The sequence below is a fragment of the Triticum aestivum genome, chromosome 7D (assembly GCF_018294505.1).
Source record: "Triticum aestivum cultivar Chinese Spring chromosome 7D, IWGSC CS RefSeq v2.1, whole genome shotgun sequence".
Taxonomy (NCBI): domain Eukaryota; kingdom Viridiplantae; phylum Streptophyta; class Magnoliopsida; order Poales; family Poaceae; genus Triticum; species Triticum aestivum.
In genome coordinates, this window is record NC_057814.1 from 434,961,367 (window position 1) to 434,979,314 (window position 17,948).

Consider the following 17,948-nt stretch of genomic DNA (forward strand, 5'->3'; position numbering starts at 1 on the left):
GACGCTGAATAGGAGCAGAACTACTAGTTGTTGTAGGGACGATGAAGCTACGTCAAAACTTGTAGGAAAAATTAACACCACAAACTAATTAACCATGACCTTTTGTCCATTTCGCTACAATACGTTAGCAAAAACACTTTTAGCCAAAAGGAAGCCTTAGCTTTCGATGTCATTAGAATAAAAAACTAAAAACCGACAAAAATAACATTAAATAAAGAAACAAGGAAAAAATCAAAATGAAATTAAAATTATAGAAAATGAAAAATAGAAAATAAAATAAAATAGTGAAAATAAATAAATGCTAAAGAGTGAAGACCAACAAACACTAAAATAACACAACAAAGCACAAAAATGTCTACGTGGCTTGATACACACAAGTAGCTCAACACAGTTGACGGGCCGTGACATGCCACCATGGAAAAAAATCCATCAAAAAAAACCAACATGAAAAGAAAAACGAAACCGAGCTGTCACAACGCTGAGTGAATTGCAAAAAATATCGACACTTCAGGCTAGAGTTGCAGAAACCACACATCTACAGAATTGTGCCAAAAACCACTAATTTTTTGTCTAATTTTTTGGAAAATACACTAGTTGACGGCTTAGATCGTTTTAAGCATGATTATGACAGGTGGGTCATGTAAATGATGACGTGGCGTAACGGTTAAGTTAGACGCCGTTAGATAAGGAGTTTTCTAGACTTACAAAACAGACACTATAATTTTACAAAGATCCCCTTAGTCAAAAATCAAAAAAAGCAATCAGCTCCTTGATTCCTCTACCCCGAGCAGGCGAGCAGAGCAGCATTACCCCGGCCGGCCATGGTTCTTGTCGCCGGCGAGGGGGCGCGCGGCGCCGCTTGCCTCCATGGCCGAAGCCGCCGCAAGCTCCCGCCTGGGTCGCCACCGCAGATGAGCCACAACAACAGGGGGTTGATGACCTCGTCTGGGTCGTGCGGCGGGGCGTGCTCGAGGGTCGTGCGCCGGCAGACAGGGGTGGCCCCAGGGTCGTCCGCAGGCGGACATGGACGTCGCCAGGTGGTGCGCCGGCGGACAGGGGCGGCCCCGGGGTCGTGCGCCGGCAGACAGGGGCGGCCCATCTCCCGTGATGCAGGTCGGGCGGCGCCGGAGAGGGATGGGCATGGGGCGACGCCGGAGAGGGACGGGCGTGGGGCGGCGTCGGAGAGGGACAAGCATGGGGTGGCGCCTGAGAGGGACCGGCGTGGAGCGGCGTCGGAGAGGGACGGGCATGGGGCGACGCTGGCCTCCCTCTTCGCGACGGCCTCCCTCGCCTGATATGCTTGGCGACGGCGGCGGATCTAGCTTGAAGACGGTGGCAGGCCGGGGAGGGAGGGGCGGCGGCGTTAGCAGGGCATGCCGCCGGCGGCGGGGGGAGTTCATACATCGGCTGAGCAGCGAGCAGAGTTTGGGGGGTTTTGGCAAAAAAAAAAAAAGCATCTAACGACGTTCATCTCGAACCGTTACGCCACGTCAACAAAATTGTGCTCCACCTGTCATAATCATCATTAAATGGGTTAAAGCAGTCAACTAGTGTTTTTTGCAAAAAATTAAACAAAAAATTAGTGGTTTTTGACATAATTTCGTAAATGTGTGGTTTCTGCAACCCTAGCCTGAAGTGTCGATGTTTTTTGCAATTCACTCTCACGACGCTGGACAACTAGGAAAGAGCGAATGGCTGCCTGGTACATCCAGCGGCTGACATGGTGAATGATGCCAAACTAAAAACTCAGCTAGCTGAGTTCTAGCCAAACCGAAATTTATTTGTTATTATAGGTCACTATTCACACTATTTTACCAAAAAAAGATCTTTTTTGAAAAGAAGTTAAAGAAAGATTTATTTTGTGGATTTTTTTCTCACGGGTACAATAAAAGGTCAAGTTTATTTCAAAAATATTTTCAGAAATTTTTGAGTTTTTGTTGAATTACTTTCTTTTTTCATATAGGATGTAGATGTTCCATAGACCACAAATCCGCCTCCCCGCTGCATCACTATAAAATCCAGTCCAATACCGCTACCATACCGATATAATCATCGACCATTTGCCGATGCAATGATCATACTCCTGTGCATCGTGGTCCTTCCGGTCGTGCTCCTCCTCGTAACATCCTCCAGGCAGCACGGGAAATGCTACATCGGTGGCAGTCCGCTCCCTCCCGGGCCACCATGGCCACGGCTCCCACTTCTCGGGAACCTCCTGTACCGCTGCCCCACAATCGCCTCCCTCGTGGATGCGCTTCGGCGCCTCCACGCGGACTACGGCCCCGTCGTCACCCTCTGGGCGGGCAGTAAGCCGGCCATCTTCATCGCCGGCCGTGACGCCGCGCACCGCACCCTCGCCCGCGCAGGGGCCACCTTCGCGCACCGCCCGCCGTCGTGGTCCTTCGGGCTTAACGGCCACGGCGTCAACAGCGCCCAGTACGGCGGCCGCTGGAGCCTCCTCCGGCGCAACCTCAGCTCGCACCTTGCTGGGGCGCCTCTCGCTGGTGCGCTACAATCTTCCCTCAGCAGGCTTGTCTCGAGCCTCGAGCGTGCGGCTGCGGCGGCGGAGAACCACGTCGTGGTGCCATCAGAAATGCTCCGACACGCCGTGTTCTCCTTCTTCGCCTCGCTTTGCTTCGGCGAAGGGGCGGCGGAGGACGTGCTCAGGCAGCTACGAGGAGTCCACGCCGAGATCCTGTCCCTCGTCATTGAGCTCGGGGCGTTCCACCTCATGCCCGCGCTCCTGGAGGTCGCGTGCTACTTCCCTAAGTGCCGGAAGCTATCGAACGCCCAGAAGAGGCACCATGCCACTGTCATGGCTCTCATCAGTGCTCGCCGACAGCGGAACAGAGATGGGGTCGGCGCAGGGCGGCGCCGGTGCTACGTCGACACGCTCATGGAGCTAAGGCTCCGAGACGAGGAGATGGTGAGCCTGTGCTGGGAGTTCATGAACGCTGCGTCCAAGACCACTTCCACGGCGCTCGAGTGGATCATGGCACGTCTTGTGCTCCACCAGGTATAGTACGTAGCAATAACAAAAACGTGGTGTCAGCTCGTGAGCAGTACTACGTACTGGGAATTTCACTGTCATACTCATAAAGTTGATACGACATGCGACTTTTCCCAGGAGGTACAACGGAAGTTACGGGAAGACATCGCTAGGAGAGGGGAAGGCGATGAAAATGGAAACTGTACGGCAAATGGCGAGCGACGGAGCCCGTTCCTGGAGGCCGTGGTGCTCGAAGCGCTGCGTCGCCACCCCCCGGCGCACTACCTGCTGGCGCACACGACGGACAAGGACGCCCACCTCGACGGCTACTTGATACCCAAGGGCTCCGTCGTCAACTACGGCGTGGCTGATATCGGGCGCGACGCGACGTCGTGGACGAACCCCGACGAGTTCCTGCCTGAACGGTTCTTGGAGGGCGGAGAAGGGTACGGCGTTTCTGTTACCGCCGGCAGCGGGAGCGGCGAGGTGTCGATGAAGATGATGCCTTTCGGCAGCGGGCGGAGGGCGTGCCCTGGCGCCGCTATCGCTCTGACGGTGCTCAAATCCTTCGTCGAGAATCTGGTCACGAGGTTCGAGTGGACACCGGTTGGAGCAGTGGACATGGAAGAGAAACCCGGGCTTGTAACCGAGATGAGGACGCCGTTACGTACTTGTTTGGTCGTGAGACCGCATGTACAGCTGAATATGTAACTGATAGCGTAGTAGGGCGTCGATCAACAGCTTGCTAAATAATGCAAATCTATTTTCTACATGAAAGTTCTATAAAACCTCTAGGTGGTACTCCCTCCGTTCGGAATTACTTGTCGCAGAAATGGATGTATCTAGACATATTTTAGTTCTAGATACATCCATTTTCAAGACATGTAATTCCGAACGGAGGGAGTAGTTTATTTGGATTGTAACTACAGTAGTATGTAAAGTTTTTGTAAAATTGATTGGTGTGATTGCTAAAAAAGCACATGACATGTTAGAAAAACACGATTTTATGAAATGATTTGTTAATTCTCAGCCTAAGAACAATTTAAATCTCAGTCCATGGCCGTGGGTTTTTAACATAGTTTTAAATAGCGGACTATGTCGCTTAGTGGCAGACCCCTTCTAAACGCTATATACAACAATGCTATATCCATATTATAGCGTAAAATGTTTGTTCATGTGTTTGAATCAAAGTCGCTTAGCGCAGGGCCTCTTTAAACGCTATAGCGGAGCTACAATGCACTATTTTAAAACCATGGGTTTTACATGAAGCCAGTAGACCAAAAAGTTTCTAGGGAAAACCAAAAAATCTAATGGACCCCTAATTTTCTTATGCGAGTATTTTCAGATTCATTCTAACAATAAGTGGAGCAATAGTAACAATTTTAATGTTGTATACGAAACATGACTGGGTGGTAAATGTTGGAAACGAGAGTTTTGACAATGCTTCACGATGTATTGATCGGTGCATAGCGCACGTATGTATGGAGTACAAAGTGGGCCACAACCTCAACTATACAATGACTAGGAGGTGGGCCGGGCTATACAATATACATGCACAAACCATATATTCAACACCCCCCGCAGTCGAAGCGTCGCCGGAGACGCAAAGACTGGACCTGAACTCCTCGAAAACAGAAGTAGGCAGTCCTTTTGTCATGACATCGACGAACTGCTGCGCCGTCGAGACGTGCAGGACCCAGATGCGCCCAAGAGCCACCTGCTCACGAACAAAGTGTATGTCGAGCTCAATATGCTTCGTTCGACGATGGTGGACCGGGTTGGCGGAGAGGTACACGGCGGAGACGTTGTCGCAGTAGACGAGCGTGGCCTTGTGAACATCACAAAGCAACTCCTGGAGCAGCTGACGATGCCAAGAGCATTCAGCAACGGCGTTAGCCACTGCCCGATACTCTGCCTCGGCACTCGAGCGGGAGACGGTGGGCTGTCGCTTGGAGGACCAAGAGATCAGAGACGGCCCAAGGTAGACACAGTACCCCGAGGTGGAGCGCTGTGTGTCCGGGCAGCCAGCCCAGTCCGCATCAGAGTAGGTGACGAGGTCGGTGGAGGCGGAGGCCGTCAGCGTAAGTCCCATGGACGGGGTGTCGCGTATGTAACAGAGGATACGCTTCACCAGGGTCCAGTGAGAGTCGCGCGGAGCATGCATGTGAAGACAGACCCGCTGAACATCATACTGCAAGTCGGGGCGCGTCAAGGTCAGGTACTGCAAAGCACCCACAATGAAGCGATAGAAGGCCGCATCGGATGCGGGAGAACCCTCCAGAGCGGAAACCTTGGCCTTGGTGTGGACAGGCGTGGGAGCAGGCTTGCAGTTAAGCATGCCGGCTCGATCAAGAAGCTCATGGGCGTAGCGCTCCTGGTGCAGGAAGAACCCATCTGGCCTCGAACCACCTCAATGCCAAGGAAGTAGTGCAGGGGCCCCAAGTCCTTCAGGGAAAACTCATCGCGAAGACGAGCAGTAAGCCGCTGGAGGAGGGCGGCAGTGGATGCCGTCAGGATGATGTCGTCGACGTATAGCAGCAAGTAGGCCGTGTCAACTCCGTGATGGTACACGAAGAGGGACGCATCGGAGCGAGTCGATGTAAATCTGAGCGTCTACAGGAATGCAGCGATGCGCTGGTACCAGGCCCGAGGCGCCTGCTTCAACCTGTAAAGGGAACGGGAGAGCAAGCACACATGGTCTGGATGCGTGGCGTCGACGAAGCCGGTGGGCTGCTCACAGAACACCTGCTCAGCGAGGTGGCTGTGCAAGAAGGCGTTGGAAACGTCCAACTGATGCACATGCCAAGCTCGGGAGACAGCTAGCTGAAGCACGGTGCGGATCGTGCCCGGTTTAACGACCGGGGCAAAGGTGTCGGTGAAGTCCACGCCCGCACGTTGCCGAAAGCCCCGAACCACCCAACGAGCTTTATAGCGCTCGAGAGTGCCATCCGGACGAGTCTTGTGCCGAATGACCCACTTGCCCGTGATGATGTTGGCACGAGGCGGCCGAGGGACAAGCTGCCAGGTGCGGTTCCGCTGGAGCGCATCGAACTCTTCCTGCATCGCAGCGAGCCAATGAGGATCCCGAAGGGCGGCTCGAGCTGACGATCGGAGAGGGGACGGCTCAGAGACGGAAGCAGCGAGAAGGTACTCATCGCTGGTGTACCGCGTGCTCGGGCAGAAAGTGCCAGCCCGAGAGTGAGTCATCGGCAGGGCAGCGAGTCCGGGGTGGCGGCGGGCGATGATGAGGAAGAGCCCGCCACCTTCGAGGCCGCGGGGGACGCCGAGGAGGGCGCAGGGGACCCGGGAGGCGTCACGGCCGCCGGGGAGGCCGACGGCGTGGTCGGGGACGGGGACGCCAAGGGCGTCGCGAGCGCCGGGGGGGGTGCAGCCCCTAAGGCAGCCAGCCAGGGAGAAACTCGACCCGTGGCGCGGGGGGCACCTGTTGGGGAACGTAGTAATTTAAAAAATTTCCTACGCACACGCAAGATCATGGTGATGCATAGCAACGAGAGGGGAGAGTGTTGTCCACGTACCCTCGTAGACCGAACTGAAAGCGGAAGCGTTAGCACAACGCGGTTGATGTAGTCGTACGTCTTCACAATCCGACCGATCCAAGTACCGAGCGCACGGCACCTCCGAGTTCAGCACACGTTCACCTCGATGGCGTCCCGCGAGCTTCGATCCTGCAAAGCTTCGTCGGATAGTTTCGTCAGCACGACGGCGTGATGACGGTGATGATGATTCTACCGACGCAGGGCTTCGCCGAAGCACCGCTACGATATGATCCAGGTGGATTATGGTGGAGGGGGGCACCACACACGGCTGGGAGAGATCAACAGATCAACTTGTGTGTCTAGAGGTGCCCCCTGCCCCCGTATATAAAGGAGCAAGGGGGAGGCCGGCCGGCCCCTTGTGGGCGCGCCAGGAGGAGGAGTCCTCCTCCTAGTAGGAGTAGGACTCCCCTCTTTCCTACTCCTACTAGGAGGGGGAAAGGAAGGGGGAGAGGGAGAAGGAAAAAGGGGGGGGGGCGCCGCCCCCCCTCTCCTAGTCCAATTCAAACAAGAGGGGGAGGGGCCCGCGGCCTGCCCTAGGCCAGCCCTCTCTCTCTCCACTAAGTCCCATAAGGCCCACTATTTCTCCCGGGGGGTTCCGGTAACCCTCCGGCACTCCGGGTTTCTCCGAAACCACCCGGAACACTTCCGGTGTCCGAATATAGTCGTCCAATATATCGATCTTTACGTCTCGACCATTTCGAGACTCCTCGTCATGTCCGTGATCATATCCGGGACTCCGAACTACCTTCGGTACATCAAAACACAAAAACTCATAATACCAATCATCACCGAACTTTAAGCGTGCGGACCCTAAGGGTTCGAGAACTATGTAGACATGATCGAGACATGTCTCCAGTCAATAACCAATAGCGGAACCTGGATGCTCATATTGGCTCCTACATATTCTACGAAGATCTTTATCGGTCAAACCGCATAACAACATACGTTGTTCCCTTTGTCATCGGTATGTTACTTGCCCGAGATTCGATCGTCGGTATCTGATATGTCTCCGTCGTATCTATAATTTTTGATTGTTCCATGCCAATATTATACAACTTTCATATACTTTTGGCAATTTTTATACTATTTTTGGGACTAACATATTGATCCAGTGCCCAGTGCCAGTTCCTGTTTGTTGCATGTTTTTTTGTTTCGCAGAAAATCCATATCAAACGGAATAAAAACTGACGGAGATTTTTTTTGTATATATGTGATTTTTGGGAAGAAGAATCAACGTGATACGATGCCCGAGGGGGCCACGAGGCAGGGGGCGCGCTCCAGGGGGTCAGGCGCGCCCTGGACCCTCGTGGCCACCTCGTAAGGCAGTTGGAGCCCTTCTTTCGCCGCAAGAAAGCTAATTTCCAGATAGAGATCGTGTCCAAAATTCAGCCCAATCGGAGTTACGGATCTCCGGTTATAAAAGAAACGGTGAAAGGCCAGATCTGGGAGCGCAGAAACAGAGAGAGACAGATCCGATCTCGGAGGGGCTCTCGCCCCTCCCATGCCATGGAGGCCAAGGACCAGAGGGGAAACCCTTCTCCCATCTAGGGAGGAGGTCAAGGAAGAAGGGGAAGAAGGGGGCCCCTCTCCCCCGGCGGCGCCGGAACGCTGCCGTGGCCACCATCATCATCACCGCGATCTTCACCAACACCTCCGCCATCTTCACCAACATCTCCATCACCTTCCCCCCTCTATCTACAGCGGTCCACTCTCCCGCAACCCGCTGTACCCTCTACTTTAACATGGTGCTTTATGCTTCATATTATTATCCAATGATGTGTTGCCATCCTATGATGTCTGAGTAGATTTTCGTTGTCCTATCGGTGGTTGATGAATTGCTATGATTGATTTAATTTGCTTGTGGTTATGTTGCTGCCTTTGGTGCCCATCATATGAGCGCGCGCGTGGATCACACCATAGGGTTAGTTGTATGTTGATAGGACTATGTATTGGAGGGCAAGAGTGACAGAAGCTTCTACCTAGCATAGAAATTGATGCATACGGGATTGAAGGGGGACCAATATATCTTAATGCTATGGTTGGGTTTTACCTTAATGAACGTTAGTAGTTGTGGACGCTTGCTAATAGTTCCAATCATAAGTTCATAGAATTCCAAGTCAGGGATGACATGCTAGCAGTGGCCTCTCCCACATAAAACTTGCTATCGGTCTAGTAAAGTAGTCAATTGCTTAGGGACAATTTTGGAACTCCTACCACCACTTTTCCGCACTCGCTATACTAACTTTATTGCTTCTTTATCTAAACAGCCCCTACTTTTTATTTACGTGTTTATTATCTTGCAAACCTATCCAAAAACACCTAAAGTACTTCTAGTTTCATACTTGTTTTAGGTAAAGCGAACGTCAAGCGTGCGTAGAGTTGTATCGGTGGTCGATAGAACTTGAGGGAATATTAGTTCTACCTTTAGCTCCTCGTTGGGTTCGACACTCTTACTTATCGAAAGAGGCTACAATTGATCCCCTGTACTTGTGGGTTATCAAGACCTTTTTCTGGCGTCGTTGCCGGGGAGCAATAGCGTGGGGTGAATATTCTCGTGTGTGCTTGTTTGCTTTATCACTAAGTAATTTTTATTTGCTGTTCTTAGTTGTTTTCTATCTTTAGTTATGGGTAGGAAACCAAAAACAATTAGTTGTACCTACTGAACCAATGGTTGAAGAACCACTCAAAATCTATCACACTCCTGAAGCTTTTTACTTGGATCATCTTCGATCCCTATGTGCTCGTGCTGAAACCCCAACTAGCTTAGTTGAGGGAAAATCTTTAGATGAGCATGCTTGTTATGTGCGACACCGCATATCTAAAAAAGGGAAACTTTTACTGGATCAAATTCATCGTTTGCAGTGCTATGCCTGGAATTTATGTGAAATATATGATGTTACTTGTTGTTCTGAAAACCCTAAGAAACACCTTCCGTACTAGTGTGAGTTTATCGATAATGGAATCGTGTCTTCATATGCTAAGGGTGTTTATAATTACTATGATGTTCAATAAATTGAAGAATTTGTTGCTTTTAAGGGTGCTTATGAAATTGCTTCTTTGATTGAAACGTATGATGCTACTCTTTACAAATCTGAAATTTTTGCCATACTTGAATATTGTTATGATAATTATGCTTCTAATGCCTATGTTAAACCATATATTGAGGACTCCTCCGCTGTCCAATAAGAGACTAATATTTTGCAGGAGCCTATGGAAGAAGAAATTAACGAAACTGTGAGCTCATTGGATGAAAAAGATGATGAGGAGAGCGAAGAACAAAAGGAGGAAGAGCGGATTAGCTACCCGTGCCCACCTTCTAATGAGAGTAACTCTTCAACTCATACATTGTTTAATTTCCCTTCGTGTTTACCGAAGGATGATTGCTATGATGATTGTTATGATCCCATTGATTCTCTTGAAATATCCCTTTTTGATGATGCTTGCTATGCTTGTGGCCAAGATGCCAATATGAATTATGCTTATGGAGATGAACTTGCTATAGTTCCTTATGTTATGAATGAAATTGTTGCTATTGCACCCACGCATGATAGTCCTATTATCTTTTTGAATTCTCCAAACTACACTATATTGGAGAAGTTTGCCCTTATTAAGGATTATATTGATGGGTTGCCTTTTACTGTTGCACATGATAATTTTGATGAATGTGATATGCATGTGCTTGCTGCTCCTACTTGCAATTATTATGAGAGAGGAACTACATCTCCACCTCTCTATGTTTCCAATATGATAAAATTGCAAGAAACTGCTTATACTATGCATTGGCCTTTACTATGTGTGCATGAACTATTCTTTTATGACATGCCGATGCATAGAAGAGAGTTAGACTTAGTCATTGCTTGATATATGTTGCCTTGTGCTCACTACTAAATGCCAAATCATTGCTAATTAAAATTGGCTTTGATATACCTTGGGATCCGGGTGGATTCACTACTTGAGCACTATATGCCTAGCTTAATGGTTTTAAAGAAAGCGCTGCCAGGGAGACAACCCGGAAGTTTTAGAGAGTCATTTATTTCTGTTGAGTGCTTTTATATAGTTTAAAAGCAAAAAAAAATAAAGAGGGGAACCTCAAAACTTTTCAAAAAGAAAGTGAAAGTGAGATAGACGAGCATTGTGAAAGTGGGGGACGTCCTTGAACTTTGTTCATGCCCATGGAAACTTTGTGAATCTTAATTACAGAAACTTTTCAACAAAAATAATTACCCCCTTGTACAATTCCATTGTATTATAAAAATAATGTGCCAAGGTTTGCCTTTAGGATGTTTACAATGCTTGTTGGTTTGTGCGGTGCAGGACAGAAACTTTGGCTGTAGTGCGCGATTTTACATTTTTTACTGCAACGTCAAATGGTTCTGATTCTTTTTTCATTGTCTTTCTATACAAATTGTTTATTTTCCTAATTTTGGAAGAATTTTTCAAGTATCAGAAGTATGGTTAATGTTCAGATTATTACAGACTGTTCTGTTTTAGACAGATTCTGTTTTTGATGCATAGTTTGCTTGTTTTGATGAAACTATCGATTTATATCAGTGGATTAAGCCATGAAAAAGTTATACTACAGTAGACACAATGCAAAAACAAAATATTAATTGGTTTGCAATAGTACTTTGAGTAGTGATTTGCTTTATTATACTAACGGATCTTACCGAGTTTTCTATTGAAGTTTTGTGTGGATGAAGTTTTCGATGATCGAGAAGGTCTCGATGTGAGGAGAAGGAAGAGAGGCAAGAGCTCAAGCTTGGGGATGCCCAAGGCATCCCAATTAAATATTCAAGGAGACTCAACCGTCTAAGCTTGGGGATGCCCCGGAAGGCATCCCCTCTTTCTTCAACAATTATCGGTATGTTTTCGGATTCGTTTCGTTCATGCGATATGTGCAAATCTTGGAGCGTCTTTTACATTTAGTTTTCATTTTTATTTTATGCACCATGCTGGTATGAGATAGTCCTTGGTTGATTTATAGAATGCTCATTGCACTTCACTTAAATCTTTTGAGTATGGCTTTATGGAATGCTTCATGTGCTTCACTTATATCATTTGAAGTTTGGATTGCCTGCTTCTCTTCACATAGAAAACCGCCATTTGTAGAATGCTCTTTTGCTTCACTTATATTTGTTAGAGCGTGGGCATATATTTTGTATAAAGAATTAAACTCTCTTTCTCCACTTATATCTATTTAGAGAGATGACAGGAACTGGTCATTCACATGGTTAGTCATAAAATCCTACATAAAACTTGTAGATCACTGAATATGATATGTTTGATTCCTTGCAATAGTTTTGCAATATAAAGGTGGTGATATTAGAGTCGTGCTAGTTGATTAATTGTGAAATTGAGGAATACTTGTGTTGAGGTTTGCAAGTCCCGTAGCATGCACGTATGGTGAACCGTTATGTAACGAAGTCGGAGCATGAGGTGTTCTTTCATTGCTTGAGTGGCGGTCGGGGACGAGCGATGGTCTTTTCCTACCAATCTATCCCCCTAGGGGCATGCGTAGTAGTACTTTGCTTCGAGGGCTAATAAACTTTTGCAATAAGTATATGAGTTCTTTATGACTAATGTGAGTCCATGGATTATACGCACTCTCACCCTTCCATCATTGCTAGCCTCTTCGGTACCGTGCATTGCCCTTGGTGCAAACTTCGCCAGTGCATCCAAACCCCGTGATACGATACGCTCTATCACACATAAGCCTCATTATATCTTCCTCAAAATAGCCACCATACCTACCTATCATGGCATTTCCATAGCCATTCCGAGATATATTGCCATGCAACTTCCATCATCATCATATACATGACTTGAGCATTCATTGTCATATTGCTTTGCATGATTGTAAGATAGCTAGCATGATGTTTTCATGGCTTGTTGATGTCACTGCTACGCTAGATCATTGCACATCCCGGTACACCGCCGGAGGCATTCATATAGAGTCATATCTTTGTTCTAGTATCGAGTTGTAATATTGAGTTGTAAGTAAATAAAAATGTGATGATCATCATTATTAGAGCATTGCCCCAGTGAGAAAAGGATGATGGAGACTATGATTCCCCCACAAGTTGGGATGAGTGTAACATCCCAAATTTCCCATTTGGAATGTTTTACAATTATAGCTAAGCATCTATGCATATTGCTTGAATTGAGTGACATTTGAATTATTTCAAAGGCTTTTGAGTTTGTTGGAATTTGGATTCAAATTGGCAGTTGAATTTATTTCAAACAATGCCTGACAAATACTTGAGCAAAAGTATGAGAGGAGTAAACATGACACTCCAAAAATGTCAGAAGAAAAATATTGCCAAAAAGTTTGAATTCAAATTTGAATTTTATTTGGGATTTCCAGAAAATGTTTTTTTAGTTTGAGATTTGCCACTGGAAAAATGTCCATGTTGTAGGATTAATTCCCCTGAGAATTTTGATATATATATGTCCTATATAAAAATAATATATTTTTTTCTATGTTTTCTCTTCTCTCTAATTCAAAAAAAAAGAAGCAAAGCCCCAGGCGCCAGCCAGGCCAACCGGCCCAGCAAGCGCCAACCGGCCCAGCCAGCGGGGCAGGCACCAGCCCGCCAGCGCCCGAGCCGCGGGCCAGTAGGCCGCCAGGCGAGGCGAGCGCTCGATCCCCACGCTCCCTTCGCTCGATCCCCTCACGTAACTCCCCCTCCCTCACGTAATCCCCTCTCTCAATTTTTTTCCCTCTGATCGCTAGACCCCACAGCATCATCTCCTTCGTCCCGATACTCCCGTGCCCGTATCTCGCTCCGTTCGACGCCGGCCGCGTCCGCCCCTCTCCAAAACCCTAGCTAAAGCCTTCCCCTCGCCCAAGTAACACGTCCTATAAGTAGCCCTGCCCGTCCTCTCGCGATCCCCTTCAAAAAACCCTCTCTAAAACCCTCCCCAGCCGCCACCATCTCCGTTCTGATCTCGCCCCAGCCACCGAAGTTCACCGCCGTTTTGCTTCACCGGTGAGCATCCCCAGCCTCTCTAACCTTTGCTATCGGTCTAGCCCGACCTCAGAAACCTTTTTGACATGTTTTTGTTCGTCTTCGTCATCTACAGAGGCCACTCCCAACCCCGCACGCTCCACCGTAGCACCGAGCTCCACCGCCTCGTCTCCGTCGTCCCCGATATCCCCTCAGCTCACCATCCACAGAAAATCGGACGCCCCCCAACACCCGCATCACCGGGACATCCTCGCCGACGCCGCCGACGACCGGAGCCCTGCCGCCCACCGGCCTCTTCTTCCCTGCCACGCCCGTTTCCTCTCTGTAAGCACGAGCGCTCCTCTATTTTTTTTCTTTTAGATTGAACCGTTAGATCGGTTTAGTAACTCGTTTTTTTATTGGTTTTAGTGTACGGTTTTTTTAGGTTTAGATTTAAACCGGTTCACTGGTTTCTTTTAGTTATACACTGTACGCGTATGTTAGTTAACGACCGAGCGCGGTTTAGTTTCAGATCGCACCACCCCGAGCCCAATACGTCCATTACTTTTTTTCTGTTATTTACGTTCTGTTTTAAAAACAGAAAAGTTCCAATCTTGTAAAATCTGTTTCTCTTAGGTTTTTTAATATTTTTAGTTGATTCTTTTTTTGTTAGTTTGCAAATTTGTTGTAGTTTCTGTAGAAAATATGTTTAGCCATGTTTAAATTATTAGAAATAGTTTAATATTAGATTTAGACAGATTAGTTTTTCTGCCATAAATTGAGTTAGGATTATTATTTTTTAGTGATTCTTTTTTCTACTGCTTAGTTTTGACCATGCCTAGCAGTAGGAACTTGTTTGGGTATTTTTAGATTTGATAAACAATTAGTTTTATGTCGAAATCAAGTTTTTCTTGTTTATTTAGCTAGCTACTGTTTTCCTACTGTTCTAGTTAGTAAATAATTTTATTTTTATTACGTTATAGTTTATTTTAGATTAGTTTCTGTAGCTACAGAGGAGGAACTTTTATTTACGGTAGAATAAATTTTTATTTTATTTTCTTTGCTAGGATTGTTTTAGGCATAATAGGAGTTCTATAATAGCTTTTGATGTGATTCTTTTTGCTACTAGTTTGTATGATGTTTTCCCTTCTGTTAGTTAGCAAAACCAATGCTTAGGTTCTGTTAAGAAAAGTTTTAGTTGTGTAAAACTATTTCTTAGTTGTTGCTTGATATGATGAAAACCTTGATTTGCTTTCTCCGAGTTTTTCTTTGGTTTTGGTTTGAGTGCTTGGGTGTTTTACTTCAACTTGCTGTTATGTTTATTGTGCTATACTTATTTGTGCTATTGTTTGACTCGGTAGAATTTCCCGGAGTGCGAAGCCTGCTATTACGAGTCGCTAGCTTTCGAAGACCGTCAGCCAGGCAAGTCATTTGATCATGTTTTTACAATACCTATGATTTTATTGCATTAGAGTTATACCTCCCCACCATGCATGCAGTAGGAGAATTTTGTTAAGTTATGTTCTTGAGTAGTATCATGAGGTAGGATGAACCCTTCTCCCTTGTTACCGATGCCCGGGACGATGTAGTTTATTTTGCTATGCTCGTAGACGGGGTTGGTTGAGTGATTCATAAGGGAGATGCGAGAGTCAAGATGATGAAAACCCCATGACATCAAGCTCAAGATGGACTTCAAAATTCACTACTGGGTGGAGGACGGTTGACGGGCACCCTGGAGAAACCAGCGGATGGCCGGGATGCATGGAGAAGCGCCATGACATCTTGCGGAAAGCTTCACCCAGCCACGAAGAGACGGATGGATACCCCATTGACCGGAAGCTTACCTGTGCAGCCGCAAGCCATTATGGGCTCTGGCTTGGTCGACCCTAGGCGTGACTCTGGCCGGACGGTGCTACGAGATGTAGAAGAACGGTAGGATTGGATGGGCACCGGTAGTGGCCCAGAGGAACTCTTCGGAAGACCATGTTTCGTTCGTCCCGTCTTCAAACACCTGGCAGTGCGAAGACTTAAAGGAGGGAACGATTCTTGCGGGTAAAGTGCACAAACCTCTGAAGAGTAACAACCTAATCGATTAGCCGTGTCCCCGGTTACGGACAAATGAGCCTCTGGGATTGGAGTATTTCGGAAATCTCAACACCGAACTTAATAAATTAATTGAGGGGTTATTTAATATTTGGGAATGAGACATTGGTTGGCGGAACCATCTCAATAACTACCAACATTTTGTAGTAATTGCAAACAAGTCCTTGTTGTAGGAAAAAACCGGCTTTTTCGCAAAACAATGAAACTTAGAGCCCCACAGCCAAATTGCATATAGTATTAGTAATTTTATTGTTGTTCTCTCTTCATGACTTGCCGGCATATTCAAAATGCTGACCTACACGGCTGCAACGTCTTATGTTGCAGAGGAATTTTCCGATCAGGAGTGAGGCTACGATCCACGCTTGGCGATTGCCCTATGGAGTCGGATGGACTCGCTATTCGTCTACGCTTCCGCAGCTTTATTTAGTTTATTTCTCATGAGTTGGCCTTCGGCCGAATTTATTATGATGTAATAAAGACTCGATATGAGAATCGTGTAATAAATTCAGGTGTGATTGAACTTTGAATCTTTGCATCAATGTACTGTGTGTGCGAGCATGATCTTGGGATGGTACAGCTACACAGAGACTTGACCGATTTCGGGTCGGGTCGTTACAAAGATGGTATTCAGAGCACATGCTGACCGTAGGACGTAACCCCTAGGATCGGAAAGCCATAGGAAGAGACTATTTTATTTTATGTCCTTATCATTCCGTAATTCTCCCCTGTTCATTTCTGACTTCTCTCCGATTTTCAACATTCTAGATGGCCGCCGAGTTCACCCCAGTTCTGCTACCGGAGTTTTGCCAGCCAGATGAGACGATGCTTCTCGGCAAGAAGCTGGTTCAGATCGTGAAGAAGCTGAAGATTGCTCTGCCCTCAATCACCGGGAAGCCTACCAATGCACTTCCGACGGATACCCGCTACAGGATTAAGGTGCACATTCCAGGGAGGACCTTCGGAGGACATTCAGAGCCCATTGACTTTGAGTTTACCGATTTCACTTGGATCCTCGGAAGAGACATGGCGATTTATCGTGCACTTGGACATCTCCGAGAAGAGTACAGGGCCGAGCTCGACCCATCAGACCTCGCCATGATTTCTCGCAGAGCTAGGAATGGAGATATCATCCGTACCGTAGAGGACGACTCCATTCTTTCATATGTCCAAGACTTGGAGAGTCTCATCAGGAACCGGGAAATCCAGACGCGCCGAAACTCGAAGGTACACAGGAGGCTGTTGTTCCGTGAACTGGAACTGGAGGAGAAGGCACGCGCGGACTTCCTTGAACATGAAGAAGAAGTCAAGGATTTTATGGATAGAATCGAGGACCGGGATAAATATATTGCCACACTGGAGGAGAAGATGGACCTGGGAGAAGACCTTTTTCCGAGTGGAGATGATGGACCCCTCGTGAGCAATGACCAGGATTATGAAGAGAGCTCCACCGAAGGAAGCCGCAAGAGGAGACGCGCACCAGAGGACGACGCACCAGAGGACGCCGCACCGGAGGACACAAGAATAATTGATGAAGACATTTAGTCGACCACCATGTTATTTTATTTTTTCGTCGATCAGTTAGGCCGTTATTTTCGATTAGTCGTGAGATTTTTGTAATCCGAGATGGAACCTTGTTTGAGATGAATGAATAAATGATTGGTGTGATTATGATTGTGCATTCATATGGGTAGTGCTATTTTCTCATTAGACCCTTGTTCTATTCTAATTTCTCATCCGACTCCAAAACACCAGATGCCTCCGAGACGTGACCCCGGTTTCAACTTTCCGCCGGAGCTCACCCAGCTGATCCAGCAGCAGAATGCCCTCATGCAGATGCTTATCCAGAACCAGAACAACAACAACAACAATCCACCGCCGCCACCCCCTGTTGACAACTTGACCCGCTTCCTAAGGCTGAATCCGCCAGTGTTCTCTAGCAGCACTGAGCCGTTTGTGGCCGATGATTGGCTCCGCAAGGTCGGAAGGGAGTTAGCCACTGCTGGATGCACAGATGCAGAGAAGGTGCATTTTGCCGCACATCAGCTTGATGGACCTGCAGCTTCTTGGTGGGAGAACTACACCGCCACTTATCCGGCCGCCACCGTGACATGGGCTGAGTTCCAGCAGGCCTTCCGCACCGCTCATGTCTCAGCTGGAGCCATGAGTCTGAAGAAGCGTGAGTTCCGCAACTTACGCCAGGGGAACCGTACTGTGGGGCAGTACGTGGATGAGTTCAGCAAATTATCTCGCTATGCCCCAGATGATGTGGCCACAGATGCCGCAAAGCAAGAGAAGTTTCTCGAGGGACTCAATGATGAGCTAGGAATGCAGCTAATGGTGGCTACCTTCAAC

The 17,948-nt window shown here is 47.6% G+C and overlaps 1 protein-coding gene across 1 annotated transcript; it reads left to right on the forward strand.

Annotated features, from left to right (window-relative positions):
* Positions 1-2,001: 2,001 nt before the first annotated feature.
* Positions 2,002-3,700, forward strand: LOC123164489 (cytochrome P450 89A9-like). The gene is made up of 2 exons (XM_044581998.1): positions 2,002-3,016; positions 3,128-3,700. The coding sequence occupies exons 1-2, from the start codon at positions 2,072-2,074 to the stop codon at positions 3,698-3,700; spliced, it is 1,518 nt and encodes a 505-aa protein (XP_044437933.1). The 5' UTR covers positions 2,002-2,071.
* The last annotated feature ends 14,248 nt before the right edge of the window (positions 3,701-17,948 follow it).

Bases quoted from the DNA above. Each gene is read 5' to 3' on its own strand.
- LOC123164489 (XM_044581998.1), top strand. From the start codon at position 2,072: ATGATCATACTCCTGTGCATCGTGGTCCTTCCGGTCGTGCTCCTCCTC. The intron at 3,017-3,127 runs GTATAGTACGTA...GACTTTTCCCAG, and splicing joins CACGTCTTGTGCTCCACCAG to GAGGTACAACGGAAGTTACG.